Below are 25,856 nucleotides of genomic sequence, written 5' to 3' on the forward strand. Positions count from 1 at the left end.
CTGCTTCGGCTCTCTAACATACCATACCAGTTGGTTTGCCAAAGAGTAAACTGCCAGCCATCTGCCACCCATAGCAGAATTTACATTGTTTCATCTTAAGACAGCACCTCCAGCATATCAATTATCTATAGGCATCTACTTTTCCCAGTTGAACGCAATCCAGAGATAGCGAGTCATGCCAAATGTGGGCAAGAGACGTAGCGAAGGCTTCTATTGTGATATCGTTACTATTAGATGCACCAAAGATGGTCTCCGTACTCTGCTCCTCTGTGGTCCCCTCCACCCTCGGCAGCCAGCAGCAGATTGTAGATTTGTCAGCTCGACTGTCAAAACAGAGGAAAGAAATCTGGAATCGATGTCGGGGAGTATGAGGTTGCCTAAGGTCACAATCTACTGCTATGGTTTTTCATATTGGGCCTGAGAAGTAAAGTCCATGGTCTACTATTCAGTTAGATTTTCCTTACAAGAATGTTGTTATGTCTCATCAGAAGAGTCAGGTACGAGGGCCTACATACTTTAAAGACCAGAACCCCAACAGGAGTTTTAGGGCACCCTAGGTCAAGTTTCCCAAATCCCTTACACCCTTGGTATGGATTCCCTCCTATCCCAAAACGTTAGCGAGGAAGGAAGATTGGAACCAACCCATGGGTCACGCTGTCCTCTTCTTCTACAACAGTTGGGAAGAGCAAACAAATTTGGGACACTGTTGTCTTGGGCTATGGCTGTAATAGGGTGGACCACAAGGGTGCCCTGTTAATATTTTTCTTCTCATATATGTATGTTTATGGATACATGTCAGATTTGGTCCTTATTAAGGCTCTGATTGTCTAGTGATATAAATAAACTATTACTGATCCACTTTTTGTGGACAGCAGGATCTTGGCTTCTAGCACAGGAATTTTGGATAGAATATCTGGTATCATAATCCTTTGTTCTAAGCCCTACTAAAACCTTCTCCATCATCTGTATGTCCACTCTTACCTTCGCTTTAATTTAAGGACTATAATTTTGCAGCATGTTTTGTGTGGAATGGACTTAAAACAAGCCTACATAGTATGGAGAGGCAGTGTATTGTATAAACTCTTCTGGATTGGTATCTATAGATTCTTAATGAGGAGGATCTTATGCTCTAGAACCCCTTCTTTTGACCATAGAGAAGAGAGCATGGCTCATTATCATCATTTTTTATTTATTTTTTACATCATGGCTTTACTGCATTTTATAGCTAGACTGATGTCAGACATAACATTAGCAACCTATCCGAACACCCAACTGGGTGTCCTCTAAAAATTATGCTTTCACATGACGAATGAGCGTTCCTAGGAAAGCTCCTTCCCAATAATTGTCCCAATTGTCAGCCTGTGTAAAAGGAACTTAAGACCTATCCATTGGGAAACCCTCAGCTGGTGACATCACCAGGGTCTCCTCCTTGACGTCAAAGAAGAAGACTGATCTCCTGTCTCGATGCCACGGTATTAAACCAGATAAACAGTGAGACAATTTTTTTCAGATTTTCATTGCAAGATGTTTTGAACGTTGAGCACTATCCTTGCAGAGGGATGGTACATTCCAGATGCAGCATGCAATGAGTTAAATTCAGCCAACTTTACTCCGGCGGGAATATGTTACTTACATCGCCGCCGCTGTAGTCAGCTAAGCATCCACAAACAGTTGCATGATAGAAGCATTTGTTCTTCAAGCACCGTTAGATAAAAGCTCTCATTTTCCCCAAATATTTGTCAGATTTTCCATTATCTCAAACGTGTGAACTTGTGAAAAATGTCACTTAATGCTATTCCGACTCCTTTCCGCTCGCTTTGTTGGTGGAGGTGATTGACATTTGGCGGTAAGTAAAGCTTTTTTACCCAGCCTGGCACCAGCTTATTCTATTTAACAGCTTTTTATCACTTCCAAATCATAGTTTTCTCTTTCTTTTATACTTGTAAATAAAAAGCTCACCTCTCCCGCTCTCATTTTTCTTTGAAAAGTTTACTTTTTTTAAATCTTTATTTTGTTAGTTGGGTTTAAGCAGCAATTATATTTTGTCTGTGGTTACAGATGGTTTCCGTTTGGGAAACATGATAGAAAGTGTCTACTCATAACGTTCAGTTTTTAATGTGTGTCTTTTTTGTGATTGTGGCCCGATATGCACAGTTCCTTTTCAGTTAGAGTTTTGCTTATCCTTAAAGGGGTTTCGCCACCTTTTGGCGTTTGTTTTTTTGCAGACCCCCTCCTCCTCGCCAAACTTGCAAAGGGAGGTATATTGACCTGCTCCCCAACACTGGTTCCCGGCTCCTTCATGCCTGGGCTGTCTTGCTCGGTTCTACCTCTGTCAATATCCGCCTTGCCCCCACCCCCCTTGTGTCGCCTGACCAGTTGACATGACGCAAGGGGGTCAGGTCACAGCTGCAGCCAGTCATTAGCAGTGTTAAAGTGGACGGTAACAGTTGAGAACTTGGGTGAGGCAGTCAGGATGTTAACTTCCCAGGGCCCTGCAGCAGGGAGCAGGTAAGCATGCTCCCCTTTGCATGTCTGGCCAGGATTGGGCCAAAAAAACAAAAGGTGGCCACCCCCTTTAACTTAGGCAACCATAAGTCTTTCATTGTTTCTAGTCAAGGCCTTCTCTTTTTTTTTTAGGAATACCCTTTCCCTCTGAAAACCAAAAAGTTTATAAAAACATAAGCTCCTGGATTATCCTCTGCCCTTTCTTGGTCTTCCTAAAGGGGTTGTCTCATCAGAGACAGTTCTTTTCAGAATATGGCCCCGGCATCTGGCAAACCGTTCATTTCATTACGGGAAGTTTAGGCCAGCCAAGGCACCTTCCCTATGACTACCAGTGCTTGGGAAATGTCGTATTAGTTGTCAGCCATACAGATGTATGATGGCCATTGCAACACAATGACAACTCAAGTCTACCACAATGAGAGCTTCTTGTACAGGGAATGTCCATATGCCCTAGTAGATATCTGACTAGATGTTCCCCATGATTCCTAGTATTACTGGTCATGATTCTTGATAAAGCTTGTTCGGACTGCTGCAATATCCAGCACAAATCTAGCTTGGGAGTGGAGGACCTCTATGTTTTACAGGTTGGCACAGCACCTTCATTCTAGAGATTGATGGAGGCCTAGACATCGATAGCATTTGTAATCGATGTGTCGCCAGTTCTTATGAGAGGATCTTTCACTAGGATAGACCCCTTTATTTCTAGAAATGTGCACCCTCTAAATACTTCCAGCAATGTGTCAGTCATGTGATCCAAATTATCCCTTGCACACAAACGTAGTTTCTTGTGCCCTCAGTGATTGGGCTTGGCCACCTAGTCATGCAAAGAGGGCTCATTTGTTGTTGGAATTTACCAGTAGAGATGGGAAGTTCTTAATCTGGACTTGCATATTACAGTAGGGCTCAGATCAGACATCGAGCGACAACCTAGCGGAATACTTTGAATCGTAGTTGTGCCAGAAGAAGTCTTTAAGTCACACATGGTCATTTTATGATGTTACTTGAGGCACTTATTTACCGAGATCACTCAAGGAAGAAAGGGAATTTTCATCTGTATTGAAGCCATGCTTCTTTTTCTGCTCTGTGATTGACAGTGGGAGCAACTGTAGATATCTTAAATGTCTGTCACGACTCACTTTAGATATGATGTCTAGGCTGAATACCTGTATTTAGCCCCGATAGCCTTTCTTCCTTGTGGTCATGATGCTGGATCTCGCCATGAGTTTCAGACTAATGCCTCCTTCCATTGGCACTATAGAATTGTTAGTGTTGCTCTGGCGGTCTGTGCCCACTGCTCCCCCTCCTCACAACTGCCTGTATCCTTGATGTGTGCAGGCTGCAGCCTGCGCATATTCTGTTAGGCCTCCTGGCCTGTTCTATAGGGTGTGTACACTCCCAGCCTCGTAAAGTGCCAGCTCATGCGCGTCCAAATGTTCCCCCAGCCAATGGATGGTTGTTCCTGAGTATTTAAGGCACCCTCCAAAGTAACAGGGTTTCTGAGCTTTAGGTTTCTTAGACTCTAGTAACCAGCAAAGGTGTATTCTCTGTCTGACTATCCATGTACCATACTCCAGCCCGACTACTGGTTCTATCTTCTAGCCACCTGCCTTGACCTCAGACTTGTCTCCAAGCTATGCATACTCCCTGACCTCTTGCTGCTTTGCAGCGATGCCTCTCTGCAACAAAGTCTAGATCCCTGTATAGGGGTTCATGGGTAAATACATCGGACTACCAGGATAACACCCTTAACCCCTTCCTGACCAACCCCATATGTCACAAGCAGAGTAGGCGCCATAGCCCTGGGTGCCTGCTTGTCACGATCCCTCAGGTGACTGATGTCTGGAAATCAAGAAGATTGGCTGAGCGTGGAGGAATCTAACAGCCTCCTTGATTTCTCTTGATTCAGTGTTGATAGGGTAATGACCACTTCCCTTTTCTCAGCTGTTGCTCAGTGGTCAACACTTCTACCCTTTTTAGTCTCACCCCACCCTTCTGACTATGCGGTTAATAGCTTCATTTGGGTTTGGCTGAGCTGGTGTGAAGTCGTCTCTGGTGTTCCTGTTCTTCCATCTCTACAGAAGTTAAGTGTCGCTTTTGTTTGTATTTGTTATATTCCCTGTTGTTGTATCTGGGCCTCAGACAGAGACTTCCATTCGTCCATCTGGGGAGGAATGGGTTGTCTCTGGTCCTATACTTTTTCCAGGGCCTTATAGGGAAATTTAAGGCCTAAGTATACTGCTTATGAATATTCCTACCTTCAAGGTCTATTCATATTGATAGGTAGTCAGGGCCCAGATTAGGGTTGTCTAGGAGATGACCTGTTTCTTCCCTAGTTTCCAGGCCCAGTTACTGTTCCCCTTCCCTCCTGTGTTTAGTCTAAAATTGTGGGCAGGGAGGGGGACAGTCCAGCAGGACCGTCTCATTTACCATTTTCATAGTAAAAGGTCTAAATGTAGGACAGCTCGGAAGCTGTCTTACATTTAGAACTGGCGGAGGATCCACCGGAGTTAAGAGGCCTGTTAGACCGACAGCTGTTCCTCTCAATTTCCCCCATATAAATACATGTGAGCGTTTGTGTTTCCAATGGAGAGAGAGGAGAAAGCCGCTTCCAGACATCTCTATCCCGGGAGAACAAACTTTAATGCGCCCATTCCTGTTCACCCCCTGACATTATCTGCCGGCAGAGAGTCAGGAACGGTCAGCCAGCCATGCTAAAAAGGGAGGGTTCATCTGACTACACTTTGATATTCATGGTGGCCTTATGACTGGGCTGATCTAGTAGTCACCAGTGCCTGCCCGCCTATTCCATTTTATAACAGCAGGTTGGAAGGAGAGATGTGGGGGAATGGAGGGCAGGTAAATATTCTTTGTTTGTTTTTTTACACCCTATAGAGGGGTTCATAATTACTGCCCAGTCAGACTTGTTAGAAGGGTCCCTTAACAGCAATCATCTGTTATATGTGTGGAAACCAGGCAGTAAATGTTCAGTTTCAGCGCCACCATAGGAGAAGAGATGCATTACACAGTCCTCCAGAGATGCTCTGTACCATTGCTCTCCACTCTGGCCAAGAGATGAGGATCCTGAAGAGAAGACCCTCCTCTAATAACTCAGCCTTCTCTAATAATAAATGGGTTTTCTAAATTAGACAACCCCTTTAAGTCTCCTTACAACTTGTACAAAACCAAAAAAGAGACTGGCGCTATCAACATTTCCTGTTCACCGTCCTATAGAGAGAAGAATTGGAGGTCTGATGGACTGGAACTGGAATCACCTACATCCTGGACAGTGTGATTACTGGTGGGTTCAGCTCTTCTGCCGTGAGATAAAAGAATCCCATTTTTTTGGCAGCACCATTCAGCACATCGCTGCCGCTTTTTCCGATGGACGACTCTCCATTTGAGTTCTCGGTTTTTGTTGGCAGGGCTGAAAGAAAACCTTGTAACCAGCTGTACAGATTGTAAACTATTCCTACAAGCTGCAGCAGTTGGCTTGCCGGGAAGTCATCTGTTTTTTCGACTGTCTTCTTTGCATGTGGACTTGGCTCACTGGGGTCCTGCAGAGAAATTCACTTCATTATACATGTACGCAGCAGGGGTGAGGACTGGTGATGAAGTAACATCAGCGCGCGGCGAGAAGTAAAGTTTGTCTGATATAAATGTCACTGTCTCTCAGGATGCTGCTCTCTTACTGCGGGGGATATGAAGCCAGGATGGAAAGGATTTGTCAACCACAAAGAAACCGTACTGTTCACCTTCCACCATTATAAATGGTATCCGTAGGCATGAGATGACTATGACCAGTATGACGCGTTTCAGGCAGATAGGTCATCAGACAGCCCCGGGCAGCAGAGGGTGTAATATGCATCGGTTAAATTGTCTTTCCTGTCAGTTGCTATGAAATTTAGCCTGGAACCATCTGAGCTCCCACCTTCAGCTTGTAATGACACAGATAAGTCAGACCATTCAAACCGCATGTTGTGCCCTGTCAATACCAGCCACAGAACCACCGCTAATGCAAGTCACAGTGCCCTTCATAAATACCAGCCACTGTGCTCCCATGAGTAGCAAGTCACAGCGCCCTATCAGAACCAGCCACAATGCTCCCATGAGTACCAGTGTACAATGCCCCATCAGAACCAGCCACAATGCTCCCATGAGTACCAGTCTACAATGCCCCATCAGAACTAGCCACAATGCTTTGTCGAATAGCCAGTCACATTGCCCCTATCAAAACCAGTCATTGTGCTTCCCTGATTAGGGGTGCACCGAAATGAAAATTCTGGTCCGAAACCGAAAATTCAGTATGCCCTTGACCGAAAACCGAAACCGAAACTGCCTTTTTGGCCAAATACTTTTAAAATACTTTTTTTTTAATGATTGGCGCTGTTATGGAGAGGGGGATCTGTGGGTGGCTCTGTTATGGAGAGGGGGATCTGTGGGTGGCGCTGTTATGGAGAGGGGGATCTGTGGGTGGCGCTGTTATGGAGAGGGGGATCTGTGGGTGGCGCTGTTATGGAGAGGGGGATCTGTGGGTGGCGCTGTTATGGAGAGGGGGATCTGTGGGTGGCGCTGTTATGGAGAGGGGGATCTGTGGGTGGCGCTGTTATGGAGAGGGGGATCTGTGGGTGGCGCTGTTATGGAGGGGGGGGGATATGTGCACTGTTATGGGCATAACAGTGCACAGATCCCTTTCCCCATAACAGTGCACAGATCCCTTTCCCCATAACAGTGCACAGATCCCCCTCCCCATAGCAGTGCCATAGACCGATCCCCCTACCCATAACAGCCCCGGCCCTGCTGCTCACAGCATCACTCACTGCATCTTTATTTTACCTTACAATCGTCACGCTCCAGTAAGAACTCTGCAGGCAGAGCGGAGGGCGGCGTAACGTCACTTACTCACTTGACGCACCTGCTCCGCCCACTTTATGATTGAAGGAGGCGGAGCAGGCGCGTCACGTGAGTAAGTGACGTTACGCCGCCCTCCGCTCTGCCTGCAGAGTTCTTACTGGAGCGTCAAGGTGAAATAAAGATGCAGTAAACCGCCCGCCCGGCGCCCGCCCGCAGATGGTGGGTGACAAATCCCACACCCCATATTTTCGGCCGATATGTAACAATATCGGCCGAAATGGATTAGGTACATTTTCGGCCGATATTTTCGGCTGCCGAAATTTCGGTGCACCCCTACTGATTACCAGTATTTACTGCCCCATGATTACCAGTCTACACTGCCCCATGAGAACCAGACACAGTGCTCCCATGATTACCAGTCTACACTGCCCCATGAGAACCAGACACAGTGCTCCCATGATTATCAGTATGCACTGCCCCATGAGAGCCAGTCACAGTGCTCCCATGATCACCAGTCTACACTGCCCCATGAGAACCAGTCACAGTGCTCCCATGATTACCAGTCTACACTGCCCCATGAGAACCAGACACAGTGCTCCCATGATTACCAGTCTACACTGCCCCATGAGAGCCAGTCACAGTGCTCCCATGATTATCAGTCTACACTGCCCCATGAGAGCCAGTCACACTGCTCCCATGATTATCAGTCTACACTGCCCCATGAGAACCAGACACAGTGCTCCCATGATTACCAGTCTACACTGCCCCATGAGAACCAGTCACAGTGCTCCCATGATTACCAGTCTACACTGCCCCATAAGAACCAGTCACAGTGCTCCCATGATTATCAGTAGGCATTGCCCCATGAGAGCCAGTCACACTGCTCCCATGATTACCAGTCTACACTGCCCCATGAGAGCCAGTCACAGTGCTCCCATGATTATCAGTCTACACTGCCCCATGAGAGCCAGTCACACTGCTCCCATGATTATCAGTCTACACTGCCCCATGAGAACCAGACACAGTGCTCCCATGATTACCAGTCTACACTGCCCCATGAGAACCAGTCACAGTGCTCCCATGATTACCAGTCTACACTGCCCCATGAGAACCAGTCACAGTGCTCCCATGATTATCAGTATGCATTGCCCCATGAGAGCCAGTCACAGTGCTCCCATGATTACCAGTCTACACTGCCCCATGAGAACCAGACACAGTGCTCCCATGATTACCAGTCTACACTGCCCCATGAGAACCAGTCACAGTGCTCCCATGATTACCAGTCTACACTGCCCCATGAGAACCAGTTACACTGCTCCCATGATTACCAGTCTAAACTGCCCCATCTTAGCCAGTCACATTGCTCCGATGAATACCAGTATACACTGCCCCATTAGAACCAGTTACACTGCTCCCATGATTACCAGTCTACACTGCCCCATCTTAGCCAGTCACATTGCTCCGATGAATACCAGAATACACTGCCCCATCACAACCAGTAACAGTGGTCCCATGAGTACCAGTCTACACTGCCCCATGGGGTTCCACAGGGATCTGTACTGGGACCAATTTTGTTTAATATCTTCATAAGTGATATTGCAAAAGGCCTCGATGGTAAGGTTTGTCTTTTTGCTGATGACACAAAGATATGTAACAGGGTTGATGTTCCTGGAGAGAAACGCCAAATGGAAAAGGATTTAGGCAAACTAGAAGAATGGTCAGAACTCTGGCAACTGAAATTTAATGTGGATAAGTGCAAGATAATGCACCTGGGGCGTAAAAACCCAAGGGCAGAATATAGAATATTTGACACAGTCCTGACCTCAGTATCTGAGGAAAGGGATTTAGGAGTAATTATTTCAGAAGACTTAAAGGTGGGAAGACAATGTAATAGAGCAGCACGAAATGCCAGCAGAATGCTTGGATGTATAGGGAGAGGTATAAGCAGTAGAAAGAGTGAAGTGCTTATGCCGCTCTACAGAACACTGGTGAGACCTCACTTGGAGTATTGTGCGCAGTACTGGAGGCCATATCTCCAGAAGGATATAGATACTCTAGAGAGAGTTCAGAGAAGAGCTACTAAACTAGTACATGGATTGCAGGACAAAACTTACCAGGAAAGGTTAAAGGACCTTAATATGTATAGCTTGGAAGAAAGAAGAGACAGAGGGGATATGATAGAAACTGCTAAATACATAAAGGGAATCAACAAGGTAAAGGAAGAGAGCATATTTAAAAGAAGAAAAACTGCTACAAGAGGACACAGTTTTAAATTAGAGGGGCAAAGGTTTAAAAGTAATATCAGGAAGTATTACTTTACTGAGAGAGTAGTGGATGCATGGAATAGCCTTCCTGCAGAAGTGGTAGCTGCAAATACAGTGAAGGGGTTTAAGCATGCATGGGATAGGCATAAGGCCATCCTTCATATAAGATAGGGCCAGGGGCTATCCATAGTATTCAGTATATTGGGCAGACTAGATGGGCCAAATGGTTCTTATCTGCCGACACATTCTATGTTTCTATAACCAGTCACAGTGCTCTCATGATTATCAGTCTACACTGCTCCCATGATTACCAGTCTACACTGCCCCATCTTAGCCAGTCACATTGCTCCCATGAATACAAGTATACACTGCCTCATCACAACCAGTAACAGTGGTCCCATGAGTACCAGTATACACTGCCCCATCAGAACCAATCACAGTGCTCCCATGATTACCACCCTAAAGTGCCCCATCAAAACCAGTCACAGTGCTCTAAGGAGTACCAGTATATATGGCTACATTATATAATCTCCTCCTGTGCCACTACTGCTCCTCTTCATAGACAGGCCAGAAATTACGTCTGACTTGTATAACTTCCTACAGTGCGGGGCTGCTGCTGATAAAGGTGGGGGGGGGGGGATAGGGTTAAAGCGGACATCACCCATTGATCCTGTGCTGAAAAATGACTCTGATGTAAGACCAGGGTCCATGGCCGGAATCTTGCTCCAATACCCTGTACAAATCCGTCTACACCTATGTAGATAATCCTTGAGAATCCTGTTTAGATCTCCTCCACCGGGTCTCACTCTATTGACTACAGATGAAAAAGACGGAACATTTTTGAAGATTAACTAGAGATGAAATAGTGTCAAGCTGTCAGCATCAGATTTCTCCTTCGAAGCACCAACACGATACAGTCCCTGAGAAAAGCGTCCAGATGTAATGTGCATTGTTGGTTACACCTCAGTGTCACCGTGTGACATCCACCAGTCCCTGGCAGCACTGTACATCTGCACTGCCATCTGCAAGCCGAGGCGATGAAGACAGAATTTTTTTTTTCGCCATAGTGCTTGACAGAACACAGCTTAGCATCTATAGGTTATAGCAATTAATAAAAATAAAAAAAAGATTTAATTTCCAAAGAGGTTTTTGCAAGGAATTCTGGGGACTACAATGAGCATTTGCCGAAAATTTCCTCTAATTAATCCTTTTGAATAGCCACGTGCCTCCCATTAGCTGCAGGAATGATTGCCTGAGCCCAGGAAGCGCCTCGTGGATCGTCTTTTGTCAAGCACGATGTCACATCGAGCTGGAACCTTAGAGAGGGGTGCAGCTTTGTAAGAAGATTACAAAAGTTACTTGGAACAGAAGGGCCTCCAGGCAAAATGCAAGCCATGCCAGAGCCCTTCAGTGGACGGCCGGATGCCAGGCAAGGGACAGGATGGCATATTTGTGACTAATTTATTCAGGAAGCGTTGCCAGCCCGATAAAAACTGGTATAGATTTATAGCCGCTGCTCTGTTATGTCATATATATAGAGAATTAGGTGATAAAATAGCGTGGTGCGCGCGTCCGAGATAACGATCTCATGTGAATAGTAGAAAAAGACCGGCACTCACTGTAGTCTTCTGCAAAGGTGAATCTTTATTGGTCACATACAGTATTCTGCGACGCGTTTCGGCTCACATCAGGAGCCTTTCTCAAACAGAAATGGCATACAAACACAGGATTTAAATAGGCCGCCAAAGCGGAAGTGACATCAAGTAACCATAGCAATGGAGTAAACAACAAGACAGAAAAAAGTGAAGAAACAACCCCAACCGCAGCAGTATCAACAATAATCAAGGTGCTAAGTTATTTTAGCAATATAGCAAAGATTGCAGTAGATTCAAGATGGAATGATGCCGCTGGGATTCCTTCACGTTTTCTGAAATAAACAGAAAAATTATAAATAAATAAAGTAGTAAATATAAAGAAATTAACATCGAGCCTGGGAATTACAAGAAGCTATTGAGATCATACTCCCGGTTCAAGCCCTTCGGCTCAAGTGTCTGCAAAGTATGGATGCGGATGAAGGATCGCTTCTCAAAGCATAAATCTACAATACGCAAAAAGAATTTGCTTCTACCAATTCCCGACCACTTTGATCGCTGTAATCATAACGTTTCCCAGCTGCGCTTTCAGATAATGGAGCATGTACCGCAACCTCGCAGAGGAGGGGATAGGATCAAAATGTTAAAAAAACGTGAATCCTATTGGATCCATACTTTGCAGACACTTGAGCCGAAGGGCTTGAACCGGGAGTATGATTCCCAGGCTCGATGTTAATTTCTTTATATTTACTACTTTATTTATTTATAATTTTTCTGTTTAATTCAGAAAACGTGAAGGAATCCCAGCGGCATCATTCCATCTTGAATCTACTGCAATCTTTGCTAAAATAACTTAGTACCTTGATTATTGTTGATACTGCTGCGGTTGGGGTTGTTTCTTCACTTTTTTCTGTCTTGTTGTTTACTCCATTGCTATGGTTACTTGATGTCACTTCCGCTTTGGCGGCCTATTTAAATCCTGTGTTTGTATGCCATTTCTGTTTGAGAAAGGCTCCTGATATGAGCCGAAACGCGTCACAGAATACTATATGTGACCAATAAAGATACACCTTTGCAGAAGACTACAGTGAGTGCCGGTCTTTTTCTACTAGTATATATAGAGAAAACCCGGTGGCTCAGTGGGTAAAAAGGATCTCTGGGATTTTACATTAAAGGGTTATCCCAGGTCTAATGTAAAAAATGAAAATCAGACATCATGTAGTACATGAGAATATCTTTCTATCAAATCTAGAACCAGCCCTGTACCTCACATGGATCCAGAGATCTCCCCATTCATTGCTCTGCTAGGTTTATATCAAGCTGACAGCTCAAGGGGAGTGTTTTTTCTGCAGCAGCTCAGGGGGCGTGTCTCATCTCTTCCTATCACAACCCAGGAGGCAGTTGAAGGATGAAACTGAGCATGTGCGGCCTTCTCAGTGAGCAGGACAAGGAAATAAGGAAAAAACAAACAGCAGGTGGCGCTATACAGATATATTTTATTGAATAACTCAACGACTATGCAAAATTTTTAATTACATGCAATTACAAAAGTATTCAGATCTAGATGCTGGTTTGAAAACTGTAGAAAAATTTTCGTGGGAGAACCCCTTTAATAGCCTGTACTTGTTACAGCCACCCTCATCACATCCACAGTGTCCCCCGTCATTACCATCCACCGTGCTCTTATTAGGAGTCCAGTGGGTGAGGCTAATCAGTGATTGCCAGCCTTCCCTGGATGACTACATATAGAGATGGGCTGTCAGACACTAATTGGACCGCCTAGTAGACCCCTAGTCATAGAAGGGGCAGAGATTTTAGTGAATAAAATGCAAGTTATACTGAATCTTTTCCCATAAAACTATATATCATTCTGCTCAGCTCCTCCTGCTCTATAACATGCTGCCGTCATGACAAGTTCCCTTTAAATACGTCTGTGTGGCGATTCTGTGTTCTTCTTCGAATTTCATAAACATTCTGAACTGGTAAACCGATTTCTTAGGACTTTGGCTCTAGTATCCACGTGCCTGAGATCAGGAACTAATGTGGTAAACCCCTCTGGGGACAGAGATGAGGATAATGACCACAGTCTATGTACAGAATAACTTCGTCCTACATAAATAATGAATTATACTCTTTCAAAGAGTAGCTGGCGGCAGAATTAACCCTAATCAGACATACTCCCTGGTAGTGTTGATTCTGCTAATTAAAATGATACCCGTCTTGTGAAAATTGGTTGCGGCGTTCCCAAGGAAAAATACTTTTATTCTTCAGTGCACCAAGGGGTGGAGCCTAGCCCCTCTCTGCAGCTCAGTTTTCCAGTGCTGGCCCCACCCCTCGGTGCAATGAGAACCTCACTTGCTTAAAGAATCAATGTTTTTTTTTCATGGCAACGCCACAGCCGATTTTCACAAGACAGGTATCATTTTAATCAGCAGGATCAACCCTACCAGGCAGTATGCCTGGTTTGATAGGTTTGATCCTACTCATAAGGGCACTTTAAGGTCTAGGATTTAGGTAGCAGCCACAAAAAAGTGTGATGCATAGACGCAAAAGAGTCATGCATAGCAATGCTCACAAGGAGGAGGGCCCCCAAGCTACAGTATATCCCAAGTTTCCAAGGCCCGGTAAGGGTCACGGACCATTGAGCTCCCTTTTATTAAAACCCAAAGGGGTTATCATATATGGTACTTACCCCTCTGCCAGGTTTGGTCTCTGTCACTCCCAGGCAGGCTTGAAAACAACAGCCATCTATGGGGAGGACACGTGACCGCTGCAGCCAGTCACAGGCCACAGTGGGGACCTTCTCCCCTTGCGTCCCGAGAACTGGTCATGTGACGCAAAGGTAGCAGACGTGTCCCCTGTCAACAGATGTTTTCAGCGCTGCAGGGAGACGAAGAGTCGGCCTGGGAGTGAGGGACACCAGACCCTAGTTAAGTATGGTCACCACCGTGGGTGATCATACTTAACTAGTTCACTCTAGGAGGTCTGTATTAATCTTGGATAACCCCTTTAAGACTTACCCACCTGTGCTTCGTCGTTTGTACAGACTGTCGTCCACTCATGCCCCAGAATTCAATGTCAAGGGGCTAAAACGTTGCCGAGGCGTGCGCTAACCTACTGTATAACCAGGCGCACCGCCCGACAACCTCAGGAAGGACACATCTCCAGTCCAGAGACAAGTCTTCCCCGTTAGATGTTGGCTGTCATTCAGTTCATTCACGCATCTTATGAAGAGCGTACATTTTACTCTCCGGCATGGGGTCGGTGTTCTCCTGATATATGTCCACGTTATCATATTGCATGTGATATTCTCGAGCCGGCATTACAAGTACAGAACATCTGCTTAATTGTCTGAGCTCAAACTGCTTTATTTCAGATTTCCAATTACGCATGGCTGCCACACTAATAATATGTTCCACTTGTGCCGCGGATTTTGCATTAATCCAAACATTGCCTTATTTTATGTTGGGATTTTTAGATGTTATTATTTCTCCGGGGTTTTGATAGATTTCTTTTTTTCTCATAATGTTGAGGCTGAAAAGTACACATGTGAGGCTTTCAGTATACACCAGTCATTTCAGGGCGGCAGATGCCTGGCAAATGGACTCAGTGTTCTTTTCATCCACTAAAATTCTATAGAACGACTACAAATGTTTATGGCCCTGCTTTGCACTTGAGGATAAGTGAACTTTTTGCCAAATCATGCTGTACTAGCACAAAAGTCCTTGAGGGAGCACAGTCTTATTCTTGTTGTGCTATGAGAAGACCCACCTCATGAGTTTTATTCTCTGCTGATTCATTTCTTTATAGCATTGTGATCTCCATTTTTCTGATACAGAGCTCCAAATGTTCTTGGCAAGGGAAGAATGTTGCCTACCTGCAGCCACCACTAGAGGGAGCCTACATTGTACTATTGTGTTATTGCGTTCAATGCATCCCTCCACAGGTGGCTGTCAGTAGCTAGAATGTTAGCATTTAAAGGGAGGGAATATGTCATCAGTTTTGATCATTCTAAACTGCTGACAGTGCTAGACAATGGGATGGGGAGAGCAGGACAAGCATACGTTTGGGGAGCTCTTATTATCAGTAGTGCTACATAAGTTCCTAGGAGGCAGAGCTTCACCGTGAAGTGCTCTCTGCAATGACCTGCCGTACAAAGCCTCTCCTCTCTGCTCTGAGTGACCGCTACAGCATCCAACCAGGCGACCACTACAGCTGTCACTCAGGGTAGAGGGCAGGGGCTGTGATGAAGATTCGAGAGAGTACTTCATGTAAAGTTCTGCCTCCTGGACTCTTGCAGGAGCAGAATCTGGCAGAATCAAAGTTCAAGTTCTCACTAGTACTGATGTGAAAAGCTCCACAAAAATGTTTGTCCTGCTGTCCCAAGCCTTTACCTACTGCTGTCAGCAGTATTGCATGGTCAGAACTGCTGACAGACTCCCCTTAAAGAGTTATGCCTACTGTATCTCAGACATTTACGATATATATCCACAGGATATGGCATAAATGACTTAGCATCAGGATAGGTCATTAGTATCATATCGGTGGTGGACTGACGCCAGTCAACTGTTTCGGGCACCTGACCCATCTGTGCTGGAAATCATATCGTGGATATGTAGTGTCCACTGGGAGTTGAGCTGTAGTGCCCCAGCCCTGGAAACGACACAGTGGACCGAGTCTTCCATCCACTGAATAGTTTCCGATGCTTGTAACTGCTCTAGACAGCTGTTTGGTGGGGTGCCATGTGTTGGACCCCCATTAATCTGATATTGATGATCTATCCTGAGGACAAGTTATCAGTATCTAAGTGCTGGAACCCTTTAATTGGAGAAGCCCAAAAATTATAATCAGGATAATAGTTCTTGCCGGTTCAGTTGGATGTTAGCCACGCAGGCTGAGGCCTATCATAAAATCAGATTGATGGCCAAACAGTAGATCCACAGGTAGACCTCAGAGTGGGACTATTACATCTTGATTTAGGGCCACCACAGTATCCTCTTGCCGGGTTCAATAAAGATTTTGAAAACCTGCCTCCTCGTATTGCTAATCAAATTGGTACAATCGGTTGTTCGGTGTAAAGGGATGAATACTTTTGCATATTACCTTTTTTATGATCAGAAAGAATCCATCAGTGAGCAAATATGCACATCTTAAGTCATCCAAGGAGGTGGGGGCCTACCAGGCCAGATTTTATCTCATACTGTGTTTCTCTGCATCGTATGTCACAGCTCACCAACCTCTTCCGTTCTCGTTAGGCAGCGGGGGCTTTGTTGGAGGACTGTTGGGATTCTGCTTGTTTCCATTCACACATGAAGCAGAACTTGCTAAATTAAGCCCTCGTCCTCCAATGACATTTTTTGTTCCATTATTTTTTATACATTTTTTAATCATAAAAAGAAATACATTTTTCGGTATAAAGACGGCGGAGGTTTCTGAAAGGATCGTTTTTTGGGACTCTCATCTGACAATGCAAATGCTTGAAAAGCAAATAATAGCCAGAAAATGATTCATCTGCAAAGCCGTGAAATCCGGAGACGAGAGCGACCAATTAAGTGTTTATTGTGTGTCATTCATACTCCTCACCGAGACATAGAAAACAAATTTACAGATTTCTCCAGGGTCTCCCTGTTTGATTGACTACGAGCTAATGCTCATATCCTGTATGGCTCCCTTGCTGCTCTGCCACCTCTTGAAAAGTGTTATTATTGGTTACTGAGATTTTTTATCTAGGGTTTTTTTTTTATTCTTTTAATACAGTAAAGTCAGATAAAGCATGTCTCGATGCTCTCATGGGGCTCTCTATTGAGCTGTGAGCAGCAAAGGAAATTTTAGGTTCTTTTCCTTTCATATTGCTCTTATTATTTTTCCCACCTTTATATCCATTTTCTTATTTTTATCATTTTTTATTTTTTTTTTACTTTATCTGCAACTTCCACCTTTTCTACCGACCAAGATCGTTAAGTGATCCTCAGCTTGCCTCATAGATGTCCAGGCAAAGGTGTTGGAATATAAAGAAAAAAAAGAGTCCCAATACGTATGGCAATGGTGTGTCGCAGCGATTCCCAAATGTGAAGTGGGTACAGATCACAGTTCAGACCATGCGTTTTTGAGGGACCGCGCGTTCCCTATCCAGAAGGTTTCACCTCTTCAATCTTGAAGCATCCAATATTTAAGACACAAGCAAGTATATCAGGTCCCACTGTCACCAAACTAAAGGTTCCTGTGGGATGTCAGAAAATATGCATATAGTGAAGCAGATCACCAAAAATTCCTTCTGGATAGGGAATGCGCGGTCCCTCAAAAACGAAAGGTGTAGGAAAGCACATTTAATTTCTGTGGGGACCATGGAGAAGATGGCCTCATTGAGGTTGGCCTCCATCTTGCCCATGGACCTTGCGATCCTGTGTATATTGCTCCTTATATCCACAAGTACTGTGTTGGACTGAGGTTTCTTGGGCCTAAAAGTGGGAATGGTTCTGAGCACCAGGGCATTTGCAGTCCACTATTGTACACATTAGACATGTCAGTAATATCTAATAGGTTATTTGTGAATCTTTCCAGAAGAAATAGATTAACAAATAAGTTCCAGCAGAACTAGCCCATGGACACACTGCTCTTCTTTATGACAAGGTTTGGAAAGAGTAATTAGATAGATAGACGTTATGTCAATGAGTGTGCAACCACTGTGTCAACCAATAGAATTGACTTTGGACCAAACCTAAGGACATTATCCTTGCAGTGCTCTCATATTCACCCTTTATCTCCTGTACAAGAATCTGGACATTGCTGCAGGGGAACCACCGGGCTGCTGCTATCTGGAGTGGTCTCTGTATGATTGACAACTGACCCACGGGGTTCAGAGACACCAGTGCACTGCACAGAGGGATCAGGCAAAACTGTAGTGAGGGAAAGGCCGAGGTCAGGGAAAGTAAAGTACGAGAAATCCAATAAGCAGTCCAAGGTTAGGACAGACAGTGAATGATCAGTGCAGAAGTCAGACACAGGTCAGTTCAGGCAGCGGAGGATCATAATCCAGGAAACAGGGAGAGGTCAGTACAAAGGAACACAACACACTTTTGCAGGCAACTAGTAAGCAGTACAACCTCTTTTTCAAGCAACTTCCTATAAGGGAAGGTGACCCAAAAGTGGCCTGAGAATGACTGGTGTGAATTAAGGACTGCACACTGGCCCTTTGAGAGCCATGAGGAGCATGTGCCCTACGGACAAAGGGGAGAGGCCTTGCCGGAAGGAAGTAGGCTGCACCTTGCACGGAAGAATAGGCAGGAGACTCCGGTGGCTGGGCCCTCTATGAGTAAACAGAGGAAGGCCGTCAGGTCCGGGCCACTGGAACAGAAGAAGGGATAGATTAGATAGGTCAGATAGATAGAGCAGATAGATACAGTAGATGGATAGATAGAACAAATAAACATATAGAGCAGATAGATAGATAGATAGATAGATAGATAGATAGAGTACAAAGATACATACAGTAGATAGATAGATAGAACAAATAAACATATAGAGCAGAAAGACAGAGTAGATAGATATGGTAGATAGATAGAGTACAAAGATACATACAGTAGATAGATACAGTACATAAATAGTTACAGTAGATATATGTAAAGATAGATAGATAGATATGAGATAGATAGATTGATTGTTTGATTTGAGAAACATTCCCTTTTGGAACTAATGTTGTCACTCAACTTTCCCTGAAACAGATTTAGCTGGATAGAATTGTGAAGGTTCTTTGCATTCATAGTGGCGCGCAGGTCCGGCCCCGTGCACCGCGTCAGTGTGTGTAGCACCTGCAGAGAGGGAGATCTTGCAGGAAGACATTTGGCATCCTACATTAAGGTCCATGTGTTACCTGAATCCGTCCAAGAGGAGAGTAGCCGTGATTTGCTTCTTACCTATCTCGTGCACCCAGCAGCTGCTCCTGACAGGTGTTATCTTCCTTTATGGCAGATGGCAACAAAATTAGGATTTTTGGCAGGTCTCCGAGCTGCCTGCACATACAGCGCGTACACAAACACGCACTCAGACGAGCTGTGTGACAGCGCAGCAGACGAAATGTTAATCCGCAAATTCACATTTCAGTTTTAAATGTCTGTGAACTAATGGGGATTACATTCAACGTCTTGTGGTGTTCAGAGGGCGACTGTAGGGGGGAGGGGGCCTGTTCTGGGGGGTAGCAGAACACACAAAACCATCTTAAGGCCAGGGTCTAATGCTTCCAGAGGGTCCCAGCCTGTATAAACCTACATTAGGGTGTCAGACGTACATGAAAATCCTGGGCACAGTATACTGGGAAGACCAGCAGTGGAGTAGCTATGAGTGGACCAACAATCACTTCGTCTTGGCCAGGGTGCAGAATTAGGACAGTGAATTGACCCTCTGCCTTGAGCAAAGGAAAGCTGGGGGACCAACAAAACAACAACAGTGGGAACTTGTACATCCAAAAATGGTCCGGAGCGCTGAGAACAGGGACGCCTGGTGCCGCAAAGCCAACTGACTCTGTATTTCCCGTAGATTTTCATGGAGAGTGACAGCTCCTCCTGTAAATGGGGCACTGTACAACTGTGTTTTTGGGATTATTCAAGGACCCAGAATTCAAAACCCCAAAGACCAGATGTTTTCATCATATCAAGTTGATGTACTGTAAAATTCTCTGGATGTAAATCTTTAACGTGGTCAGGTATATGTTGAGTGTATGGGTTACCTTGAAAGGATTTTTCAAGATCTGAATACTGATGACCTATCCTCCCGAACCCCAACACCCAGGACCCCCAACATTCAGCTGTTTGAGAAGGCACTGGCCCTCCTGTGAGCTCCGCATCCTTCTCCGTGGTCACCAAGCACAGCGTTGTACATTGTATGGTGGCTTTACTTGGTATTGCAGCTTAGGCCCATTTACTTTTTTAATGCTGAGCTGCTCCTAGGCCATGTGACCGATGAACATGTCATCACTCAGCCTAGGGAAAGCAGCGAGAAGCTACTGCGAGCGCCGCTGCCTTCACAAATAGCTGATCGGCAGGGGTCCCAGGCGTCAGACCCCCACCGATCAGATACTGATGACCTATCCAGAGAGTAGGTCATCAATATTTACTGTAAGTCTTGGAAAACCCCTTTAAAAAATAACACTCTGTATATAACAGTTGAATTTATGGGCTAATTACAGACCTAGGAAAGAGGTTGTATGAAATTAGAAAAACATGTCTGTTTTCTACCAGAAGCAGAGCCACACTGAATCGGACCATCATGGAATCCCAAACAAAACCTGGGCTCATCCCTAAAGACGGTACGGTTCCAGTCCTTGGCAGTCCAGGTTTCTCGTTCACAACACGAGGTAGCTTGCTGTCAATGCAGGTCACAGAATGGACGTCATGAAACCCAATTTTTTTCTGCTAAGCGCCTTGAAATGGTCTGGACAGAGACAGGGATGTGTAATGAAAGAGTCACCTGTGTCTGGTTGATGGACAACAAAACTGTGGGGGCTGCTCATGCTTGTCGGCAGATTTTTTGCATGCATGCATGGCCTCTTGTAACCACTGCTCCCAACACCTACTAACAGCTAAGTCAGAACGGCCTATCTGGTGGGTAATTATACTGCTTCTCTCAGTCCAGTGATGTGCCCCTCTCAAAATTTGTCAACTGGACAAAATGTCTTCGAGGACATCGTAGAGACATGTCTACCAGTCAACAATCTCTTATCAAGAGGTACACTACCCAAAAGTAGCCTCAGAGAACCTTTTTTTATAGGGCAGTTGGGGAAGCACTTTTATGTCCTCTTGTGGCAACAACCAGTGTCTAATCAGACTCCACTTGTAATAATTTACGTATCTACCTGAGATACTGAAACTGCAGGACGAGTTTTGCAGCAATCTGACATTTCTATCTGGGTGCGTTATTTTTTGGTCAATGAGTGCACGTTGTATTATGCCTTTCAGTGTATTACTGACATGCACACTAACTAGCATTTTGTGTTGGTCTTTACAAATCTGCTCCGTTCCTTTACATCCTTTAAGACACAGTCTCTACCTGTGAAATGTGTTTGCTCTTTAATCCTGAAGAGGACGAATTTTCAAAGCCAACGCCATGAAATAAACATGACATCTGGCTTCCAAATCTGCGCCAAGTAGCTGCTGATCTAAAATTGGCTCCAGGACTCGTCAGATGGGACATTGGACAATGTAGGTCATTCACGGTAGACAAAACCTGAGGTGAATAAAGGTCAATCGTGAGAGTGTATTTACTTCCTCTAAACAGACCCCAAAAGGGGCATCTTAGGTGGAAGTGGCTTCTTTTCTTCCCCCTGCATGTGAATTTGGTAGGCTGGACCTTGGATCAATGGACACTCATTATCTTGAGATATTTTGAGAACCTCAGTCCTAGTGAAGAGAAGTATTAATGTTCTGGTTACAAAGACGTTCTAGAAAAAAGTGAGTTTCTATAGAAGAAGCCCTTTGGTGTTTCAGCGGGACAATGCTCTTGGGCACAAGATAAGGTTCATATAATGTTTGACCTGATTTTGTGTGCTCATGACCCTAGCCAACCCCATCATTCCCCTGTAGTTGAATTAATGCAGTTGACCATATCGAAATTCTGAGTTTGGTGGGAAGCTTTCGCAGAAAGGTGGACGTTGTTGGGGACAAGCCTGACGTTATTGCCCATGGATTTGGAATGAGATGTTGAGAAGCCCATATAGATGCTCGGATATCTGCATACCTTTGGCCATGTATTGCATATGTAGTATTCTTTTGTAGACATTAGTATAAATTATTTTATACATGGAGGACCGGGATGGACTTTCTTTGATCAGTTCTGCTGCACCGTCTGTATAATAGACTGTCTATATACATAGTCATGACTTTCTATGTAAAATGGGTCATTTGAGGCTATACTAAGTATGGCAATTTTATCTAAATGGAGAGCAGTGCAGAGATATATATACTGCCATCTGTCTCGAAATCTGTTAGATGTTTCAAGCACAGCTTCATACAGCCCTAAGGGGCCTGGATTCCAAGTGCTCCAGACCACCAACCCCCCCCCCCCTCCTCCTTTTCCCGACAAACATGGCAGAGGCTTGTATTGTGCTGAAAGTCAAGGAATGCAAGGCAACAAAAAGATAAAAGGCCACATATATAAAAGAAAATATCAGTTTATATTAAGTACGGTATCTGCCCCTTTTATTATGATATCCTTAGTTTTCTCATGTAAATCTCACCATGATTTATTAATAATAATCTTTATCAAAATATTGAACAGCGCTGTACAGGAGAGAGGACCCTGCACATAAGAGCTTACACTCTACAGGAGAGAGGTCCTGGCCCATAAGAGCTTACACTCTACAGGAGAGAGGTCCCTGCCCATAACAGCTTACACTCTACAGGGGAAGAGGTCCCTGCACATAAGAGATTACACACTACTGGAGAGAGGTCCCTGCACATAAGAGCTTACACTCTACAGGAGAGAGGACCCTGCCTATAAGAAGAGAGGACCCTGCACATAGGAGCTTACACTGTACAGGAGAGTGGACCCTGCACTAAGAGCTAACACACTACAGGGGGGAGATCCCTGCCTATAAGAGCTTACACTCTACAGGAGAGAGGTCCTGGCCCATAAGAGCTTACACTCTACAGGAGAGAGGTCCCTGCCCATAAGAGCTTACACTCTACAGGAGAGAGGACCCTGCCTATAAGAAGAGAGGACCCTGCACATAGAAGCTTACACTCTACAGGAGAGAGGTCCCTGCCCATAAGAGCTTACACTCTACAGGAGAGAGGACCCTGCCTATAAAAAGAGAGGACCCTGCACATAGAAGCTTACACTGTACAGGAGAGAGGACCCTGCACTAAGAGCTAACACACTACAGGGGGGAGATCCCTGCCTATAAGAGCTTACACTCTACAGGAGAGAGGTCCTGGCCCATAAGAGCTTACACTCTACAGGAGAGAGGTCCCTGCCCATAACAGCTTACACTCTACAGGAGAGAGGTCCCTGCCCATAACAGCTTACACTCTACAGGGGGAGAGGTCCCTGCACATAAGAGATTACACTCTACTGGAGAGAGGTCCCTGCACATAAGAGCTTACACTCTACAGGAGAGAGGACCCTGCCTATAAGAAGAGAGGACCCTGCACATAGGAGCTTACACTCTACAGGAGAGAGGACCCTGCACATAAGAGCTTACACACTACAGGGGAGAGGTCCCTGCACATAAGAGCTTACACACTACAGGGGAGAGGTCCCTGCACATAAGAGCTTACACTCTACAGGGGGAGAGGTCCCTGTCTATAACAGCTTACACTCTACAATAGAGAGGACCCTGCACATAAGAGCTTACACTCTACAGGGGGAGAGGTCCCTGTCTATAACAGCTTACACTCTACAATAGAGAGGACCCTGCACATAATAGCTTATACTCTACAGGAGAGAGGTCCATGCACATAAGAGCTTACAGTCTACAGGAAGGAGGACCCTGACCATAAAAGTCTTACACTCTACAGGGGAGAGGTCCCTGCACATAAGAGCTTACACTCTACAGGAGAGAGGACCCTGCACTAAGAGCTTACACTCTACAGGGGGAGGTCCCTGCCTATAAGAGCTTGCACTCTACAGGAGAGAGGACCCGGCACATAAGAGCTTACACTCTACAGGAGAGAGGACCCTGCACTAAGATCTTACAGTCTACAGGTGAGAGGTCCCTGCCTATAAGAGATTACACACTACAGGGGAGAGGTCCCTGCCTTTAACAGCTTACACTCTACAGGAGAGAGGGCCCTGCCCATAAGAACTTACACTCTACAGGGGAGAGTTCCCTGCCAAATAAGAGCTTAGACTCTACAGGAGAAAGGTCCCTGTCTATAAGCGCTTACACTCTACAGCATAAAGGTCCCTGTCTGTAAGAGCTTACACTCTAAAGAAGAAAGGTCCCTGTATATAAGAGCTTACTGTCTTGTGGTGATAGTACAACTCAGCGTCATTTCCTGTGGCTATCTTGACAAGGTTTCACAAGGCACTGTATACCAGGTGGACAGCAGCACTTCTTGTATGGATTAGCCTGTCTCTTAGAGCCCTTTGCCCCAGGATCGCCAGTAGAGTATGGCCGTTAGACGCTGTGAACCTTCTTAAGATGGCCAATGGAAACAATAGAGAGAAGAGTTTCAGAAGGTGCTGTGACTCTTCTGATTAGGTCAACAACAACAAGGGGATGACGAGTCTGCCTTAGGTTTTATTCACACTAATGTATTTTACGTGTTTTGTTCTTTTTTGTCTTTAAGAAATCTCTTTTGTAATGAAAACCCCAATTTATCTTTCAGGAGTTGACTGCGAATGGATTTGGAAACATCACCACAGAAATCCGTGAAGAAACCAACTTCTACTATGCAGAAGATTATCACCAGCAGTATCTCAGCAAAGTGCCCAATGGCTACTGTGGACTGGGCGGCACTGGAGTCTCCTGCCCAGTTGGCCTTAAATAAATATTAAACTGGATATCCTCCACCCAAATATCTTTAGACTCAGGATGATATTATGATATAGCGGTTCTTGATTTTCTCAATCTTTCTTATGCTCTTGGCTTTAATATGCATAGTTCCTGGCATACACCATATAGTACTTGACCATCCTTCCTTTCTTAAGTGAAATATATCACCTTAGGGCAGGGGTGACATGGTAACAATGGTCATGCAAAATCCTTACTTGTGATGGGACAAACTACTGTTTTTGTCATGGCCATAAAAACCTGTACCACAATGCAACCCTTGGTGCCCAAACCAGTTAACACCAATGGGGAAACCATACAGTAGTCTGCATTGTTGGTGTTACCCATCAGATACTTAGCATGCATCTTTGCTTTACCTTTTAGCCAAGCTTTCCTGTCTCATCAGCAAGGAAAACCAATTTGCAAAAAAAAATAACCAGTGGCTTCTGTGTTGGGTGCAGTGGGCAATACTGATCTTCTGGGTGATCCCAACCAACTAATAGCTTTGTTATCAGTAAATACCTCCTGATATCATTCTGACACAACAGTAATTTTTGATTGCCCTTTAATGACTATATGAGCAAGCCCCTAATTATGAATGATTATGAGGATGTGAAGGTGAGTCAAGGATGTCTATGACTAGTTCCACCATCCATCTACATCGTCAACCAACTAATCTGCAATTTGGGGTCCCTTTGGGTAGCCAAGTGTTTCAAACCTAGAATCTCGAAAGTTTTCCCACAGATGGAACAGTTTCCTCCTCGTGGTCCCATATTATTGTATCACTGGCGGTCCTTAGTCTACAACTAACCTACTGCATTATCAGGATGAAAAAGCAGTCTGTCCTCAACATCTATTCTGCCCCCTGACAATCTTTGACGATGGATCATCTGCAAATTTTACCCAGCACATGACAGAAAGTTACCATGGACTCTTTCCCTTTTTTTTTTACAAAACAAATGTTGCATTTTTGGTCTCATTTAGCCCCTAATTTAAAGACAGGCCATAAAAACAACATTTTTGACATCTTCATTAGATCCCTCAGACTTTATTTCAGGTGCTCATGTTTATGGTGTAAAACAAAAAGCTTCATTTCCATATTGTTCTGTAACTGTTGTTTATCGGAGTGTGACATGTCACAGATCAATTTCTGAAAAA

The 25,856-nt window shown here is 44.8% G+C and overlaps 1 protein-coding gene across 1 annotated transcript in view; it reads left to right on the forward strand.

Moving 5' to 3' along the window:
* MSRA (methionine sulfoxide reductase A) overlaps positions 1 to 25,213 on the forward strand; it is a 284,243-nt gene extending 259,030 nt beyond the window's left edge. The window contains exon 7 of the mRNA XM_040427165.1: positions 24,535 to 25,213. Within this exon, the coding sequence (XP_040283099.1) occupies positions 24,535 to 24,696 (162 nt within the window). The 3' untranslated portion in view covers positions 24,697 to 25,213. The remainder of the gene's footprint in view (positions 1 to 24,534) is intronic.
* The last annotated feature ends 643 nt before the right edge of the window (positions 25,214 to 25,856 follow it).

Source organism: Bufo bufo, chromosome 4 (genome assembly GCF_905171765.1).
Source record: "Bufo bufo chromosome 4, aBufBuf1.1, whole genome shotgun sequence".
Classification (NCBI taxonomy): domain Eukaryota; kingdom Metazoa; phylum Chordata; class Amphibia; order Anura; family Bufonidae; genus Bufo; species Bufo bufo.